This window comes from Juglans regia, chromosome 4 (assembly GCF_001411555.2).
Source record: "Juglans regia cultivar Chandler chromosome 4, Walnut 2.0, whole genome shotgun sequence".
NCBI lineage: Eukaryota > Viridiplantae > Streptophyta > Magnoliopsida > Fagales > Juglandaceae > Juglans > Juglans regia.
This window is the reverse complement of record NC_049904.1, coordinates 34,130,810-34,147,313: the sequence shown is the minus strand read 5'-3', so window position 1 is coordinate 34,147,313 and position 16,504 is coordinate 34,130,810. Positions and strand designations below refer to the sequence as shown.

At 38.6% G+C, this 16,504-nt stretch overlaps 2 protein-coding genes across 4 annotated transcripts in view; both read right to left on the bottom strand.

Annotated features, from left to right (window-relative positions):
- Positions 1 to 6,212: 6,212 nt before the first annotated feature.
- LOC108981354 (GDSL esterase/lipase At5g03610-like) overlaps positions 6,213 to 16,504 on the bottom strand; it is a 21,741-nt gene continuing 11,449 nt past the window's right edge. The window contains exons 3-5 of the mRNA XM_035689565.1: positions 7,912 to 8,192; positions 6,723 to 7,017; positions 6,213 to 6,538 (exon numbers count right to left, since the gene is read on the bottom strand). Coding sequence (XP_035545458.1) covers positions 6,306 to 6,538; positions 6,723 to 7,017; positions 7,912 to 8,192 — 809 coding nt within the window. The 3' untranslated portion in view covers positions 6,213 to 6,305. The remainder of the gene's footprint in view (positions 6,539 to 6,722; positions 7,018 to 7,911; positions 8,193 to 16,504) is intronic.
- On the bottom strand, positions 8,870 to 15,097 carry LOC118348268. 3 transcript variants are annotated; one of them, XR_004801364.1, is made up of 3 exons: positions 10,650 to 11,202; positions 9,957 to 10,021; positions 8,870 to 9,079 (listed from the first exon to the last, which is right to left on the bottom strand). XR_004801364.1 is itself a non-coding variant. In XM_035689566.1 (2 exons), exons 1-2 carry the CDS (start codon positions 15,079 to 15,081, stop codon positions 9,045 to 9,047), a joined length of 306 nt encoding a protein of 101 aa, XP_035545459.1. In that variant the 5' UTR covers positions 15,082 to 15,097; the 3' UTR covers positions 8,870 to 9,044. The 3 variants fall into 3 exon arrangements, 1 of the variants encoding a protein (XP_035545459.1); XR_004801365.1 differs by lacking the exon at positions 9,957 to 10,021 and having other exon boundaries at positions 10,623 to 11,202; XM_035689566.1 differs by lacking the exons at positions 9,957 to 10,021; positions 10,650 to 11,202 and adding an exon at positions 14,811 to 15,097.

The window sequence follows — 16,504 nt, the reverse complement described above, 5'->3', positions numbered from 1 at the left end:
ACTATATATATATATATATATCAACGATATTCAATTTCCTGAGACCACAAATTGCAGCAACGTGCGTAGAACCGTTCATGAAAGTAGGAAATTTTTGCTAGCTTCTCTTTTTTGTTTTCGTTGACCAAGTAATACTTGAGTACCCCTCTTTTTCTTTTTCTACAGTATTGGTAGATAAGTAGAAATTAGCATGACTTGCCTTATTAAAACTATTTTTTTTTAATAAAGTGACATAATTATATTGATTAATTGCAAAATAAGTTATAAAAATAACTGTAAAAAGCTTATATCATGATTACCCATAAGTAAAAGATAAAGATAGAGCTAGGGAGATCTGATTTGCCTTTTACAATGCGAGTCGTTGTATTTGTACCGCATCAAATTCTTTAATAAACTCTGATCATGTCTAAACTAAGGTACTAAAACCTTAACGTTTTGTAATTCTACAAACCAAACCACGCGGTATTCTGCCAACTGTGACATTATTATATCATGAAAGTAGAACATGATAAAAGATGCTTACCTAACAAAAGAAGTTGACTTGCAAAAGCAATGGGGGTGTAAATATTTAAATAAATAAAGCACAAATTCACATCATTACACTGGCCCAATCAAACTTGCAGCCGCTTGAAATAGAAGATTCTATTCAAGGAAATAAAGTTTGACGGGTTCCAACTCCTGACTAGATCGACTTCGGTGCATTAATAAGATGATTAATTATTATTTGAAAATCTAGATTCTTTCTTTTTTATAGGTAATCAATTAAGTTAGTTTTATTCATGATTAGAAAAAGGTATAGGCGCCCCAATGTTTTGAAAATGCTTGTAGATTAATCTTCAATAAAGTACTGTTTGCCCTTTGCAAAGAAGACTAAAATGGCTCACTTAAATTTTGTCCACTCCTTAAAAAAAAATAATGGTGTTGGAAAAAATAATGGTGGAAAAAAAAAAAAAAAAAGTAGCTCAAGTACCTATTGGTTTGAATTTGATGGTCAATATATAAATGGTGTTCCTATATATGGTTGTGGTGCAGTCATATATGTCAACAGAAGCACTTTTCCTGAATTCTCTGATCATCCATCATTCATTGAATTGAGGCAGCATATATTTATACACTTTACAAGAGAATCAAAATTAATTACAAGAGATCAATAAAGTGAAGAATAAAAATAATAGAAAATGTAAAACTTATTCTAGAATATTCTAGAGCTAATATAAGGCAGTAGATTCTATGTTAATACACTCCCTCGAGTCTAGTGGGGTGGCAACAACAGTGAGACTCATACGAAAATTAAAAAAATTTTCTGAGACTAGCATGGTTTTGAAGAACATCAGCTAGATGGTCTTTTGAATTGCAGACAGAGACTTGCAGTGTTTTTGCAGCAACTCTATCATCTACAAAATGATAGTCAATATCCATGTGTTTGTTTCTAAACTGATAAACGAGATTTGATGATAGGTAAGTAGCTCCTAGGTTGTCACACCATAAAGTGGGAGGTTGAGACAATGAGATGCCAAGTTCTCGGAGCATGGTTTGTAACCAAATTAGCTCAATAGTAGTGAGGCAAGCGGCTTGTACTCAGCTTTCGTGCTTGATCTAGCAATAGTCTTTTGCTTCTTAGAACTCCACGAGAGAAGATGTTGGCCTAGAAATACATAGAAGCCACCATTGGAGCCTCTATCATCTAGACATCTTGCCCAATTTGCATCTGTATAAGCTTGAAGAGTAAGACTGGAAGAGGATCTAAAAAATAGACCATGATTAAGTGTGGCCTTGAGATACCGAAGTATCCTTTTAACAGCAGACCAATGAGATACCTTGGGGCAGTGCATAAATTGACATACTTTGTTTATAACAAAGGCTATGTTAGGTCGCATTAGAGATAAGTATTGCAACCCTCCTACAATACTTCTAAATAGAGTACAATCATCAAATTGAAGGAAGTCAAACTGAGAAAGTTTAAGGGAATCTGCCATAGGAGAAGTTATGGGTTTGGTATGAAGCATATTGCTCCTAATTAACAAATCCTTAATGCATTTTCTTTGAGACAAAAATAAGCTAGAAGCAGAATGATCAATCTCAAGTCCAAGAAAGTATGATAGTCGATCGAGGTCTTTGACAGGAAAGGCAGTAGCTAAATCACCAATGAGACTATCAGTAGCATGCGGTTGTGAAGATTTGATAACCATGTCATCAACATATACCATAATAAAGATGCGCAAATCACCATGATTCAAAATAAACAGAGATGGATCTGCATGAGAGACAAAGAAATCATGCCCAATCAACCAAGAACTCAGTTGTGCAAACCAGGCTCGAGGAGCCTGTTTTAAGCCATAAATAGCCTTGTTCAATTTACACACATTGTGAGGATAATTCAAATCAATGAACCATTGACGCTGCTGCATGTAAACTGTGTCAAATAATGAACCATGTAAAAATACATTTTGAATATCTATTTGGCGCAAAGACCAACCCTGACTAACATCAAGGGATATTATCAAATGGATGGTGGTCGATTTTACTACAGGACTAAAAGTTTCATGATAGTCTAAACATGATTGTTGAGGATAGCCTTTGGCTATCAATTTGACTTTTCCACATTCAAGAGAGCCATAAGAATTTTATTTGGTTCGGTATACCCATCAATAGCCAATTAAAATATTAAAGGAAGGGAGAAGAGGTACTAAAGTAAGGGAGAAGAAGTACCAAAGTCCATTTCTGATTTTGAAGCAAAACAGCATACTCTTGATTCATAGCATCTTGCCATAAAGAAAATTTGGAGGCAACCGAAAAACTAGACGGATCATCGGGAACACTTACCGTGGTGCTGAGACAGTGTCATCGTGGATAAGAAATCGTGTCATCCATGACAACTCTTGTTCTTGAGGAATTAGTATGACTCTAAGTGATGATTGGGGATCATCTCGGTGGAATGAGAGATGAAGAATGAGAATTATTTTTTAGGAGTGACCGAAAGAGAAGAATGAGAATCGAGAGCAGGAGAAGAATGAGAATCGGGAGCAAGAGGAAAGGAATTAAGGTTTACGGAAGGAGAAGAGGTGGGGTTTACGGAAATAGAAGAGAAATGGGGCAATTGTGGGCCTTGGCCTGGGCTAGAATGGAAGATGTAAAGAGAGGAAGAGGTGTGCGTGTCTGGGCTGGGTTAAGATCGTTGGACAAATTTGACAAAGGTGGGGAAGTGGGCTTTGATTGAGAAAGAGGAAATAAGGTTTCATTGAACACATCTCTGGAGATATAAAGTTTGTTGGACTTAAGGTCAAGACATTTGTATCTTTTGTGAGTGGTGCTATAGTTCAGGAAAACACAAGAGATAGAACAAAAATTTAATTTGTGTTGATTATAGGGACGTAAGTTGGGCCATCATTCACATCCAAATAACTTTAAAAAATTATAATCTGGAACCCTATTATAAACACGTGAGTATGGAGATTGATTTTTGAGAATTTTTGAATGGATTAAATTGATGAAGTAAACGGTAGTTTCAAATGCTGCAACCCAAAATTTGGTGGGAAGATATGCATGAGCTAATAGAGCAAGCCCAATTTCGACAATATGTCAATACTTGCATTCTACTAGACCATTTTGTTGATGACTATGCAGACATTAGAACTAATGTGTGATTCCAAGTTTGTGACACAATAGGGTGAGAGATCTGAATTCACCATCACCATCAGTTTGAAATATAAGTAATTCGGTATTGAATAATCGCTCAATAAAAGGTAAGAAGGTTGAAACCACTTGTTGAACATCAAATTTTAATTTTAATGAAAAAAACCAAGTAAAGAGAGTAAAGTAATCTACAAAAGAAAGATAGTATTTAAAGCCGTTTCTAAACACTACAGGAGATAGACGCTAAAGATTTGCACTAAAAATTTCTAAAGGTTTTGTGTATACAACCCGACTAGATGAATAGGGCAGCTGGTGGCTTTTTGCTAGGGTCAATCAGAGCACTGGAACACGGGTAGAGTGGGAGAAACAGACAAGCAGTTGACGTGCATAATTTTTTAGACAAGTTGAAGAGATAGGTGCCCCAGCCGTCGGTGCCATTGAGGAAGAGATGTTCTTTCACCAAGATGAGTTGAGGCAGGTGATGAATTTTTTCTTGAAGGGAAGACGTATAATCCATTACACGTGGGTCTGGTGAGGAGGATCTTCCTGATCCGATTGTTCTTCACTGAGAAATTAGTGCCATGAAATTCAAAAAAACAAGAGTTATAAACACAAAATTGGAGAACCGAGATAAGATTTGTGGAGATATTTGGAACATGAAGTAAATTATGTCGAAGAAAATATGAAGAGTTTGAAGTAAAAAAAGAGTCACCAATGTGTTGAATGGGAAGACACAATCCATCACCAATTCAGACTGTCTCATTATCAAAGTATTGTTCAGTTCATAGGTTGAGATTGCTCAGATTATTTGTGATATGGTGGGTAAAAACTGAATCTGGATACCAAGTGGTGTTGGAAATGGAGCTAGGTGTGGTATAATTCGCAGAGAAAGATCTGGGTACCTCTATTTGATAGGCATGATCGAACCTGTGTCTGCATTGGAGGGCAACATGCCTTGGTTTGTTGCATACTTGACAGGTGGGACGCTGTTCATCAAGTGTTTGATGAAAGTTGACTGAAGAATATGGTGTTTGATGAAAGTTGCCTAAGGAATATCAACCACCCCGAGAAGCTAAAGATCGACTACCATGACCACGAAAACTATTGAATCTACCTCTGCCTTGTCGACCACCACGGAAACCACTTCTGCCACGTTGATCTTGACCACCATGTGCACTGTAATTAACAGATGGCTCAAAGCCATTTTTGGCAGTGTGAGTTAGTCTACTTTCATGAATTAATAGGAGTTGATATAGTTCATGAGATGAGAGAGATTCAGATCTTATAGTGACAGAGGTAACAAAAGATTCATAAACTGGCCCTAAACCAGTAAGTAAATAGGAGACAAATTCTTTATCTTGAAGTGGGTTACTCGTTGCAGCCAATGTATCAGCAAGAATGCGAACATTTCCAAAATATTCAGATATAGATTGATCTCCTCGAAAAAGATTGGTGAGCTGAAAATGAATCTGGAATTCTTTTGCTTGAGAGTATGAGGCAAACATAGATGAAAGGGAGAGCCAGAGTTCTCTAGCAGTGTTTGAAAAGAGGACATGGCCAATGACAGAATCTGAGAGGGATGAGAACAGAATACTGAGTACCAGCTGATCTATGCGCATACACAAAAGAAAATATGAGTTGGTTTTGGGTAGGTCATTTGAGATGGAAGGTAAAATTGTTCTGAGCAAGAAAGGGTTCCATCAACATGGCAATAGAGATCTTGTCCTCTAAGGTATGCCGACATTTGGACTTTCCATAGTAAATAATTTTAAGTTGTTAGCTTGATGGTAACAACATGTGAGAAGGAAGAGATAATGGAAAAAGTTGGTGTGGAGGAGGTGAGAAAACAGGTGCAGCCATGGATAGAGGAGACTGCTAGTCGAGCAGTTCTGATACCTTGTCAATAGAAACAATTTTCCTAAATTCCCTCGTCATTCATTAATGTATTGAGGCAGCATATATTTATACACTTTACAGAGAATCAAAATCAGACGTTGTTCAAGACGAGTACTGTCTTTCAAATCTAGATACAAAGCACGCCATCCCTCCTACGTACGTACGTGTAGATAGGATGCGATCGATATTGCCGCACAAAAGAACGCTGATCTGCAGGGCTCCTCACAGGCCGCCCCCATTCATATTTTCACTCCCACGTACAGAAATATTAACTGTTTATTATATGATCATGAAATGCATGCGCATCAAGCTGCTAGGCTTCGGTACTGGATTCTCAAACCTTATACATCCAGCGTCTGCTGTATGATCAGTCGAAGATTAATAACAAGTCAATTTGTTCGATTCCCGATAGTGATTGGAACTGAAAGCAATTGAAAAAGGAAACCGAAGGTCAAGGATCTGAATGGCCAATCAAGGGGTACGTACGTAGGGTCTTTAAACTCGAACAAGCCAATTCTAACAAGCGATCTCTGTAAATATGGAAGCCCAAAAACTCTTTCGATCGAGCCGACGCATAAAAACCTTTTTTTTTTCCCCATGCATTTGGAATAATTAATTTATATATAATTAAGCCCACAACCTTGGGATATATAGTTATTTATTTATTGGTAATTATATATGCCTGCAGAGGAGATTATTCATTATACAAAGCTGCTGGCCGGCATTATTGCTTAATATATAGTTATTTATTTTTTGGCCGAACTGATGTATATGATCTAGTACTGGAGAAAATATTGTTCAAGAGTGGCTTGCAAAGCTGAATACACAGCACGCCATCCCTCCTGGGAAGGATGAGCTACGTCCCAAAAGAATGATGATTTGGGATTCTCACAAAGTGTATATAGCTTGGCTCCATTTTCATCTACCCTCCCACAGAGCAAAATTTCCCTGCTTACAGCACTAGTACCCAAACAGCATGGCTTCAATGGGTTCTCAAACTTTATACTTCCTGCAGCACACATATAAAAGATATATATATATATCGATCAGTACGTACTTACTAGATTAATCAATGATCTCTATGCATGAGTTCTGATCAAAGTGAACCAAAAGTAATTGAAAATTAGGCTCACACTCGAGGGGCATGAGTAGTGTTGTTAAATATATTGGATCGAGGTGGTGGTTAATGTTACCTTTGTTCTTGATGGCGGACGTGAAGGAAGCATAAAGATCAATAATGAAAAAGGGAGAATCCTTTGTTTCCTTGTTCAGCTTTTCCACGGTTTGCTTCAATAGAACATTGTGGAAACCGAGGAACGAGTTATAATTCTCATTGCACTGTTGGAATGAGGATGTGCTTGTGAAAGCAGGGAGACATCCAAAAGGCACTATACCTGTCACGCCAATTTTTTTTACTCCCAAGCCATGAATTCGTTTCAAGTTGATAGCAAGTTGATTGACCACTGTCCTAATGAAAGATTGCAATCCCTAAAACAGATCATCATTTTAATATTCAGATTAATATAAGGTTCGATCAACACTACAGCTACTATATATAATATATCATGTAAACGGTTCTTACCACATCTTTTAATTTTTGGTATTAAATAATACGAAAGCAATTATTAATTAATATAAAGTCATATGTATTATATGTCTCTTTTGATAACATAGTTTTTTAGTTGACCACTTAGCATGACATATATTGTTGTTGATTGCATACCATATATAATAATATTAAATATATATATATATATATATATATATATATATATTAGCTAACTGCATCCTTTTAAATGGTCGGGTCGGGCCCAAACACAGCACGGGCTGAAGCTCTAGAATCACACGAATTGAGAAGAGTAATGGTATAAAGATTAATTGTTAATATGGTATGATCAAGATTAATGATTAATCATGGAACTCAAGATAACAAACGTTAATTTCCACTATGTTTCCTTATCTTGCAAGGATGGAAAATCTTATATTCAGTATGAGACGGTGACCAAATCCAAACGCGCGCAGTATGGCCACAAATTAGTCCAACTCTCTCTCTCTCTCTCTCTCCCCGAAGTTGGATCATAGTAGCTGCTGCCACCTAACCCACCCACCAGGGCCATGCATGCGTATAACATTCAAACAACAACACGATCGAAAATTAAGTTCAATTTTAAACAGTGAGTATAGATGAGAAGAAAATTGAAGAAAATATTATTATAATATTATTTTTTTAATATAAGTATAATTTTAAAATTTTAAAAATTAAATTATTTATTATATTTTTATATAAAAATTTATAATAATTATAATAATGAAATGAGATAAAATTTATAAAAATTATGTACGAGTATTTATGTGCGCCCAGGTACGTAGAATATATCTCACCTCAGCAGATCCGTTCGTGCTGATGTAAGTAAAGTAGTCATTACCAGCGAGACAGACGAAGGACACGGAGCGCTCTAGGTCTTTACCGGTAAACACGTTGTCTCTGATAAGATGTTTGAGGAAATCGATCTGGACTGTCATTTTTGGGCCGGGGAAAACGGTATCAAATACACCCGTGCCTCCATAAGCAAAATTCATCCCGTATTTCAACAATGGAATCGCACATGATGATGATTTCCACCCTTCATATGGAATCGGAGACTCAAGTCCTAAGAACTTTGCTGCATGCATGCATTAATTTATACAATCAAACACAATATATATTACAAAATGTTAATATATCATATAAATAATAAAATTAAGTTTCCAAAATATTAAGTTGATAGGAAGATATATGTTTTATTATTTATTTTTATCTTAATATTTATCCTTATCACGTGTGGACTAGACTCTTCCTCAATGATCAATATACCCAACACATTGAATATTTTATTAAATGGAATAAAATGTATGTAGAGTTAGAATTCGAACTAATGATGACTTCTACTCAAATATATGTAAAATCACCACTTGTCATAAAAATTTAAGTCAATTAGAAGATACATATATATTATTATTAATTTTATATCTTAACATAGTCTATATTGCATACGTGTTTTGACTGTATTCCTATAATTTTGTGCTCCAAAGAAGCATTAATGAGCCAACGTCCTATATATATATATATATATATATATATATAGTATAGTAGTAACATGATATGCAGATCAAAGAAATAGCCAAATTATGCATATGTTAATTGTAACGCCCCGTACCCGAGAGTCCGGAGAGTTAACTCATGTCACTAACAAACCTGTCTCTTCCAGCACTTAAAACTCCAAGGACTTCATGTTTAGCACACAATTCATATTTTTCCAAATAGCCATAACAAAACTCCATAAGTTATCATTACAAAACATAAACCAAAAGGGGTCCACAATCTCCCAATAACCTCAAAAATATAACAATACACCTTTAGGTATCAATAGGTTCAAACAACGTAAAGTACTTCAAATGCTCAAGTTAAATCCATCTACTAACAATGGTACTCTAGAGTACCCAATCCTTCCATCCATATCTAGCCAGCTTCAATTCTATTCCCGACCCCTAGCTGGGAAATCAATATCATCTGAAAATATATGAAGATAAGGGGGGTGAGTTATCAACAACTCAGTAAGCAGAGAACATATACTAGCATGTAAACATGAGCCTTTTCAGAAAGTTCAATATGCCGAAATAAAACATTTTATTTTTATATGCAGATCTCAGAAAACGTGTTATCAGAAAATCAGAGCGACTTTTCAAACATTTCATACTCATGTCAACAATTCATATTTGAGGATCTATTTCATATTCAAAAACGCTTTGGCATAACATAACTGAACATCTCAATCTTATCATGTCATATCATATACCATGTTTAACCCCCGTGGTAGGGTTGTGCTATCCCCGGTGGCCAAACCAGGCAGTATCATGTAGTGAACTTCCCCTTTTTCAATCTCGGAGCCCCGAGTGTGCACACAGGAAAGAACACGTAAAAAGACCACTTTGTTTCCAAAGTGGGTGCACTCATATCATATCATGGTGGTACCAACCATATCACGTGAACAGTATCATCATATCAGAACCATATTCAGAACAGATAAGTATGCCAAAGTTTTATCATATCCATATCATATCAAAACACGTGCGAAACATATTCATATCATTTCTATTTGATCAAAAACAGATCCATATCATTTCATATCACATGCATAAAAATTTCATTGATATCATATTCGCTCTTCTGTATATTTCAGAAACATGTCAAATATTGCTCATGTCTACACAATGCATGTCAGAAAATATTTTCTCCTTTTCGTTCAGATTTCATGAGTGATGCAAATAAACGACCGAGGTTGAATTTTTCTCAAGTTTTCATTTCATCACAAAATATGTAAAGTTTTCAAGAAGTCAACCTCAGTCTCGATAGTTCGTATAAAACCTAGCATAGGAACCCCGCTTACCTGGACTTCTTAGCTTTTCGAAATATTTCCTCAGAAATGCCGAACTAAGAAAATTTATTCGTCACCTACAAGATAATCACGTAAATTCCCATAAGTCTCCAATTAATCTCGTATTTTGATATTCAAGCCTACCGCTTCTAAAATAGTCCATTTTTAATTCCTCAAACTCAAAATTCTCATTATTCTCAACATACCAGCATCACTTTCTAAACTCATCAATATCCGACTTCGACTAAACATTTTATTTTATTCTATAATTTACAATACAAAGTAACATAACTATAATAAATTCATGCATCTACGCCTAAATAAAACACACTTTACAATCCACGTATCATACTCATGATTTCAAATCCGAATTACATAACCTAACTTAATTAAGCTAACACCCCAACACTACTTTGGAGGCGCACTAAGAGAACAGAAAATAAAATAAAATAAAATAAAACAAAACGTTATTATTTCCTACTATTAATTTAATATGATTTTACATATACATCCGTATATATATATATATATCTACATATATTTACACCAGAAAATCCGTATATATATATGTACAAATATATATATATATATATTTACACCAGAAGAAAACAAATAAATTTTCGTATACATTCATGCATATATATATATATGTAAGTACACGAGAAACAGAAAACTCACTTCACACAGTGCGGCGGAAGCACTTACGGAGGGTGGGGATATACACGGCGGCGTGGAGTGGCTCCTAGCGTGGGATGAGGCAGCGTGAGGCGGACCTGGGTGGAGGAATGACCTCGCCGGTGGTTTCTGTGGAGGCGCAGCACGGAGGAGTGCACAATGGAGGGTGATCACCGCGGCTTAGACAATGCTCTGTTTTTTGACAACAAAAACAGAGTGTTTCGGAGCTTGAAACCGGGGCTACGTGAGTTGGATGGCAGCACCGTGAGACTGAGGTGGCGTGCGGTTGGGGTGATGGACTCCGAACGACCTAGATACCGGCGTGGTTTCGCTTGGTGTGGTGGAGTTGCTGCACGGAAGTGGCTCTGCAGGTGGCCATCTATTGTTGCAGACCGAGGCTTCAGTTTGGTGTTTTGCAGAGAAACCGTGGTCTTCTGTGAAGAGGGAACCGAGCGGCACTTAGTCTAGGGTTGTAGTTGCTTCATATATATATATAGATCAAAATAGAAAGTGGATCAAACCTAAATAAAAGGGAAGAAAAACATGCACAAAAATGGAAACGAAAAACGTGAACCGTGCGATGCGTGGCGTGAACCCGTGAAATGATTTCTGAAAACGTGAACCGCGTGCATGGGTCTAGCAATGCTGGGTCTTACATCCTCCCCCCCTTAAAAAAAATTCCGTCCTCAGAATTTGCTATAAATTGTCGAAACTCCCATCGAAAAGTCGTGGGTACTTATCTCGCATTTCTTCCTCCAACTCCCAAGAAGCTTCACTAATAGCATGATTTTTCCACAACACTTTAACAAAAGGGATAGTTCGAGTCCGTAGCACTTGTTCTTTCCTTTCCAAAATCCGAACTGGCTCTTCCGCATAAGTCATATCCTCCTGAATCTGAAGTGGTTCATAGTCAATAACATGCGTCGGGTCGGGAATATATTTCCTCAGCATGGAAATATGAAATACATTATGCACTCCCGCAAGTGCCGGTGGAAGTGCTACTCTATAAGCCACTGGTCCAATCCGGTCAAGAATCTCAAATGGCCCAATATATCTTGGGCTCAACTTGCCCTTCTTTCCAAATCTCATAATTCCCTTCGTAGGTGCTATTCTCAAAAATACTTTGTCTCCCACCTCAAACTCCAATTGGCGGCGACGCTTGTCTGCATAACTCTTTTGTCGGCTTTGAGCTGCTTTCATTCTTGCCCGAACGATATCTATCTTCTCTGTAGTCTGCTGAATAATCTCTGGTCCCAAAAGTTTCCTTTCACCTACTTCATCCCAATACAATGGAGATCTACACCTCCTACCATACAAAACCTCATAGGGTGCCATTCCAATGCTAGCCTGGAAACTATTATTATAAGCAAACTCAACCAACGGTAAATGGTGCATCCAAGTTCCCTTAAAATCCATCACACATGCCCTCAACATGTCCTCCAAGATTTGAATAGTTCTTTCTGACTGTCCGTCTGTCTGAGGGTGAAATGCAGTACTGAAATTTAACTTAGTACCCATTGCTTCCTGTAAGCTTTGCCAGAACTTGGAAGTGAAACGAGGGTCTCTATCTGACACAATGGATACCGGTACCCCATGCAACCTCACTATTTCCCGCACATACAATTCAGCTAGTTTGTCCAATTTATAAGAAACTTTAATAGGCACAAAATGAGCAGTTTTTGTTAGGCGATCCACGATCACCCATATAGCATCTTGTCCGCTCAATGCCCTCGGTAGGCCCGTCACAAAGTCCATGGAGATATGCTCCCACTTCCACTCTGGGATCTGGAGTGGTTGTAGTAATCCGGCTGGTCTCTGATGCTCCGCCTTCACCTGTTGGCAAGTTAGGCATTGTTCTACAAATTTAGCAATTTCTCTTTTCATACCATTCCACCAAAAAGACTCTCTCAAGTCCCGATACATTTTGGTACTCCCTGGGTGAACTGTGTATAAAGAACGGTGTGCTTCTTCAAGAATTACTCTTTTCAGTTCTTCATTAGCTGGCACGCATAATCTACCTCTAAATCTTAAAACTCCATCTTCGGAAACGCTAAAGTCAGATCTGTCCCCGTTCCCGACTTCTTCCACTAGTTTCACCAACCCTAAATCCACCTTCTGAGCAGCTTTGATTCTATCTAATAAGGTTGGTTGAACTATCAAATTGGCCAAGAAGGTACTTGTATCACTAGTGATAACCTCAATACCGGCTCTTTCTAGGTCCATTAACAACCTATGTTGAGTGGTGAGGGCTGCAACTGCTGGTCCCACCGACTTCCTACTCAAGGCGTCGGCTACAACATTAGCTTTGCCTGGGTGATAGTTGATGGTGCAGTCATAATCCTTGATCAACTCGAGCCATCTCCTCTGCCTCATATTTAATTCTTTTTGGGTGAAGAAATATTTCAAACTCTTGTGATCCGTGTAAATCTCACACTTTTCCCCATACAGATAGTGTCTCCAAATCTTAAGTGCAAAAATGACGGCTGCAAGCTCCAGATCATGCGTGGGATAATTCTGCTCGTACGCTTTCAGTTGGCGTGAGGCATATGCAATAACCTTCCCATGTTGCATCAGCACGCACCCCAAACCAAGCCTTGACGCGTCGCTATAAACTACAAATCCCCCTCTAGCCGTGGGAACTGCTAATACCGGAGTCGTCACTAATCTCCGTTTCAACTCCTGAAAGCTTTCTTCGCACTTTGTTGTCCATTCAAACTTATTATTTTTCTTGGTGAGTGCTGTGAGAGGAACTGCTATCTTGGCGAAACTGTCAATGAATCGACGGTAATAACCCGCCAATCCCAAGAAACTTCTAACCTCATGCACATTCTTCGGCGTCGGCCAATTAACCACTGCTTCTACTTTTCCCGGGTCCACTGAAATGCCATCTTTCGAAACTACATGCCCCAGAAATGCGATTGAATCAAGCCAAAATTCACACTTCTTCAATTTAGCAAACAACTTTTTATCTCTGAGTGTCCCAAGTACCAGCCTCAAATGTTCCTCATGCTCGGGTTTGCCCTTGGAGTAAACCAATATGTCATCAATAAAAACAACTACAAACTTATCCAAAAATTCATGTAACACCCTGTTCATCAAATCCATAAATACTGCTGGGGCATTAGTCAGGCCAAAAGGCATGACCAAAAACTCATAATGGCCATAACGAGTCCTAAACGCCGTCTTAGCTACGTCCTCTGCTCTGATCTTCAATTGATGGTAACCCGATCGAAGATCAATCTTTGAAAATACCTGAGCGCCCTGGAGCTGATCAAACAGATCATCTATACGGGGTAGCGGGTACTTATTCTTTATGGTCACACGATTGAGTTCCCTGTAGTCAATACACATCCTCATCGATCCATCCTTCTTCTTCACAAAGAGGACTGGAGCTCCCCAAGGTGATACACTGGGCCTGATAAAACCCTTATCCAACAGGTCTTGCAATTGTTCCTTGAGTTCCACTAACTCCGACGGTGCCATTCGATAAGGTGCTTTTGAAAGGGGTGCCGTGCCTGGAGCTAGTTCAATAGTAAACTCCACTTCCCGCTCGGGCGGGAGTCCAGGTAAATCTTCTGGGAAAACCTCTGGATATTCTCTCACCACAGGTATCTGCTCTAAGTTCAACTCCTCTTTTGGTACTTCTACCACGCAGGTTAAGAATCCCTGACAACCATCTCGTAACAATTTCCCAACTTGAACGGCAGATATGATGGGTGGATGCATCCTCACTTTTGAACCTGAGAATCGAAATTCACTTTCTTTTGGGGGCCTAAATATCACTTCCTTTTTAAAACAGTCTATGCTGGCGTGGTAGCAAGCCAGCCAATCCATACCCAAGATTACATCAAACCCAAACATGTTAAACACTATCAAATCTGCTGGCATCAATCTTCCCTCAATCAATAAAGGACACCCTGGTAGGAACTTGTCACAGACTACCGAATTTCCTGTTGGGGTCGCAACCACCAACTTGGACTTTAACTCTTCAGTTTCTAAGGTGCAAAATCGAGCATAGGTCATGGAAACAAACGAATGTGTCGCTCCCGAATCAAATAGTACAGTGGCATTTTTAGAAAACAAAGAAATAGTACCTGTGGTCATAATCAACATCATTCATGAACTAAAATTTTTAAGTCTTAATCGTAATCCACAAATCAATATCTTAAAAACATAACCAAGAAGTCATACCCGTGATCACATCATTCCTATCCTCCGCCTCTCCAGGTGTCAGAGCAAAAACCCTTGCAGGTGCAGTAGTATGCTGCATGTTGCCTCGCGCTGTCCCTTCTGTTCTAGGTGGTGGTGGGGGCCTGCTGTTATCCAATCGTAGAGGGCAGTCCCTGAGATAATGGCCCGATCTGCCACAACGGTAGCATAGTCCCGCTTCCTTCCTGCATACTCCAGTATGCACTCGGTTGCAAGTTCTACATTGATACGCTTGATGGGTGCCCTGAACCATTCTTTTTCCTGAGCTACTACCTTCATTTCTCTTTTTCCACGCTCCTTGGTCCATACCAAAATGGGGCCCCGAAGAAATAGTCCTCTTCTTCTGATCGTGCAATGCAGCGCTCCTTTGAAGGCTTCGCTCAAAAACTGTGGCCTTATCTACCAATTCTGAGAAATTTCGAATCTGGAAGCCCACTACTCGCTCATAAAGTTTTTCATTCAGCCCTTGTTCGAATTTACGCGCTTTCTTTTCTTCGTCAGGAATCAGATACGCAGCAAAACGAGATAATTCAATGAATCTAGCTGCATATTGGTGCACCGTCATGGATCCCTGCACCAGAGTGGCAAATTCCATTGCCTTGTCCTCTCGAGCCGAGCTTGGAAAAAATCGCTCAAGAAAAATCTGCTTAAAATGTGGCCAACTGACTATTTCTGTTCCCCCTGCTTCTCGGATAGTTCTTTCTGAGATCCACCATCTTTTTGCCTCACCGGTCAGTTTGAAAGTTGCATATGCCACCTTTTGTTCATCTGTGCAGGTTAACACCCGCAATATTTCCTCAATATCTTGCACCCAATCTTCAGCTAAGGTGGGTTCGCCTTTGCCATCAAATGAAGGGGGGTGCATCCGATTGAACTGTTCTATGTTACCACCTCCTTCATTAGAGTTGCGTTGGCGACCTACGGGATTTTGCGCGAGATCGTCTATTAACTGATGAGCTGCTGCTCGTAGTACTTCAGAAGCACTCGGGTTTGCTCCCCTTTCGTTCTCGTTCACGTTCAAGTCCGACATACTTCGTTCGCGACGACGAGGTGGCATCCTGTAATAAAGAGAAAAGAAGTACGCGCAACAGTAGTAATGATTAAACTCCAAAGTCTAAAACTTTAACGCCATCAAATCTATTTAATAAAAGTCTCCAAAATCAAACCAAACCACAAACAACATGAATTCCACTCATAGACCTACAAAATCCTACACATCAAAGTCATTCCTAAAGTTCGTAAAATTTAAGACCTCGAATACCTATGATATTCTTCCTCATAACCCACTCCACCATCACATCCAATCTGAAAATGATTTCTTAAAGCCTATCTATACTCCATGATCTTACGCTCTATAGTCTGCAGAACCTCAAACCTGTCTCTGATACCAACTGTAACGCCCCGTACCCGAGGGTCCGGAGAGTTAACTCATGTCACTAACAAACCTGTCTCTTCCAGCACTTAAAACTCCAAGGACTTCATGTTTAGCACACAATTCATATTTTTCCAAATAGCCATAACAAAACTCCATAAGTTATCATTACAAAACATAAACCAAAAGGGGTCCACAATCTCCCAATAACCTCAAAAATATAACAATACACCTTTAGGTATCAATAGGTTCAAACAACGTAAAGTACTTCAAATGCTCAAGTTAAATCCATCTACTAACAATG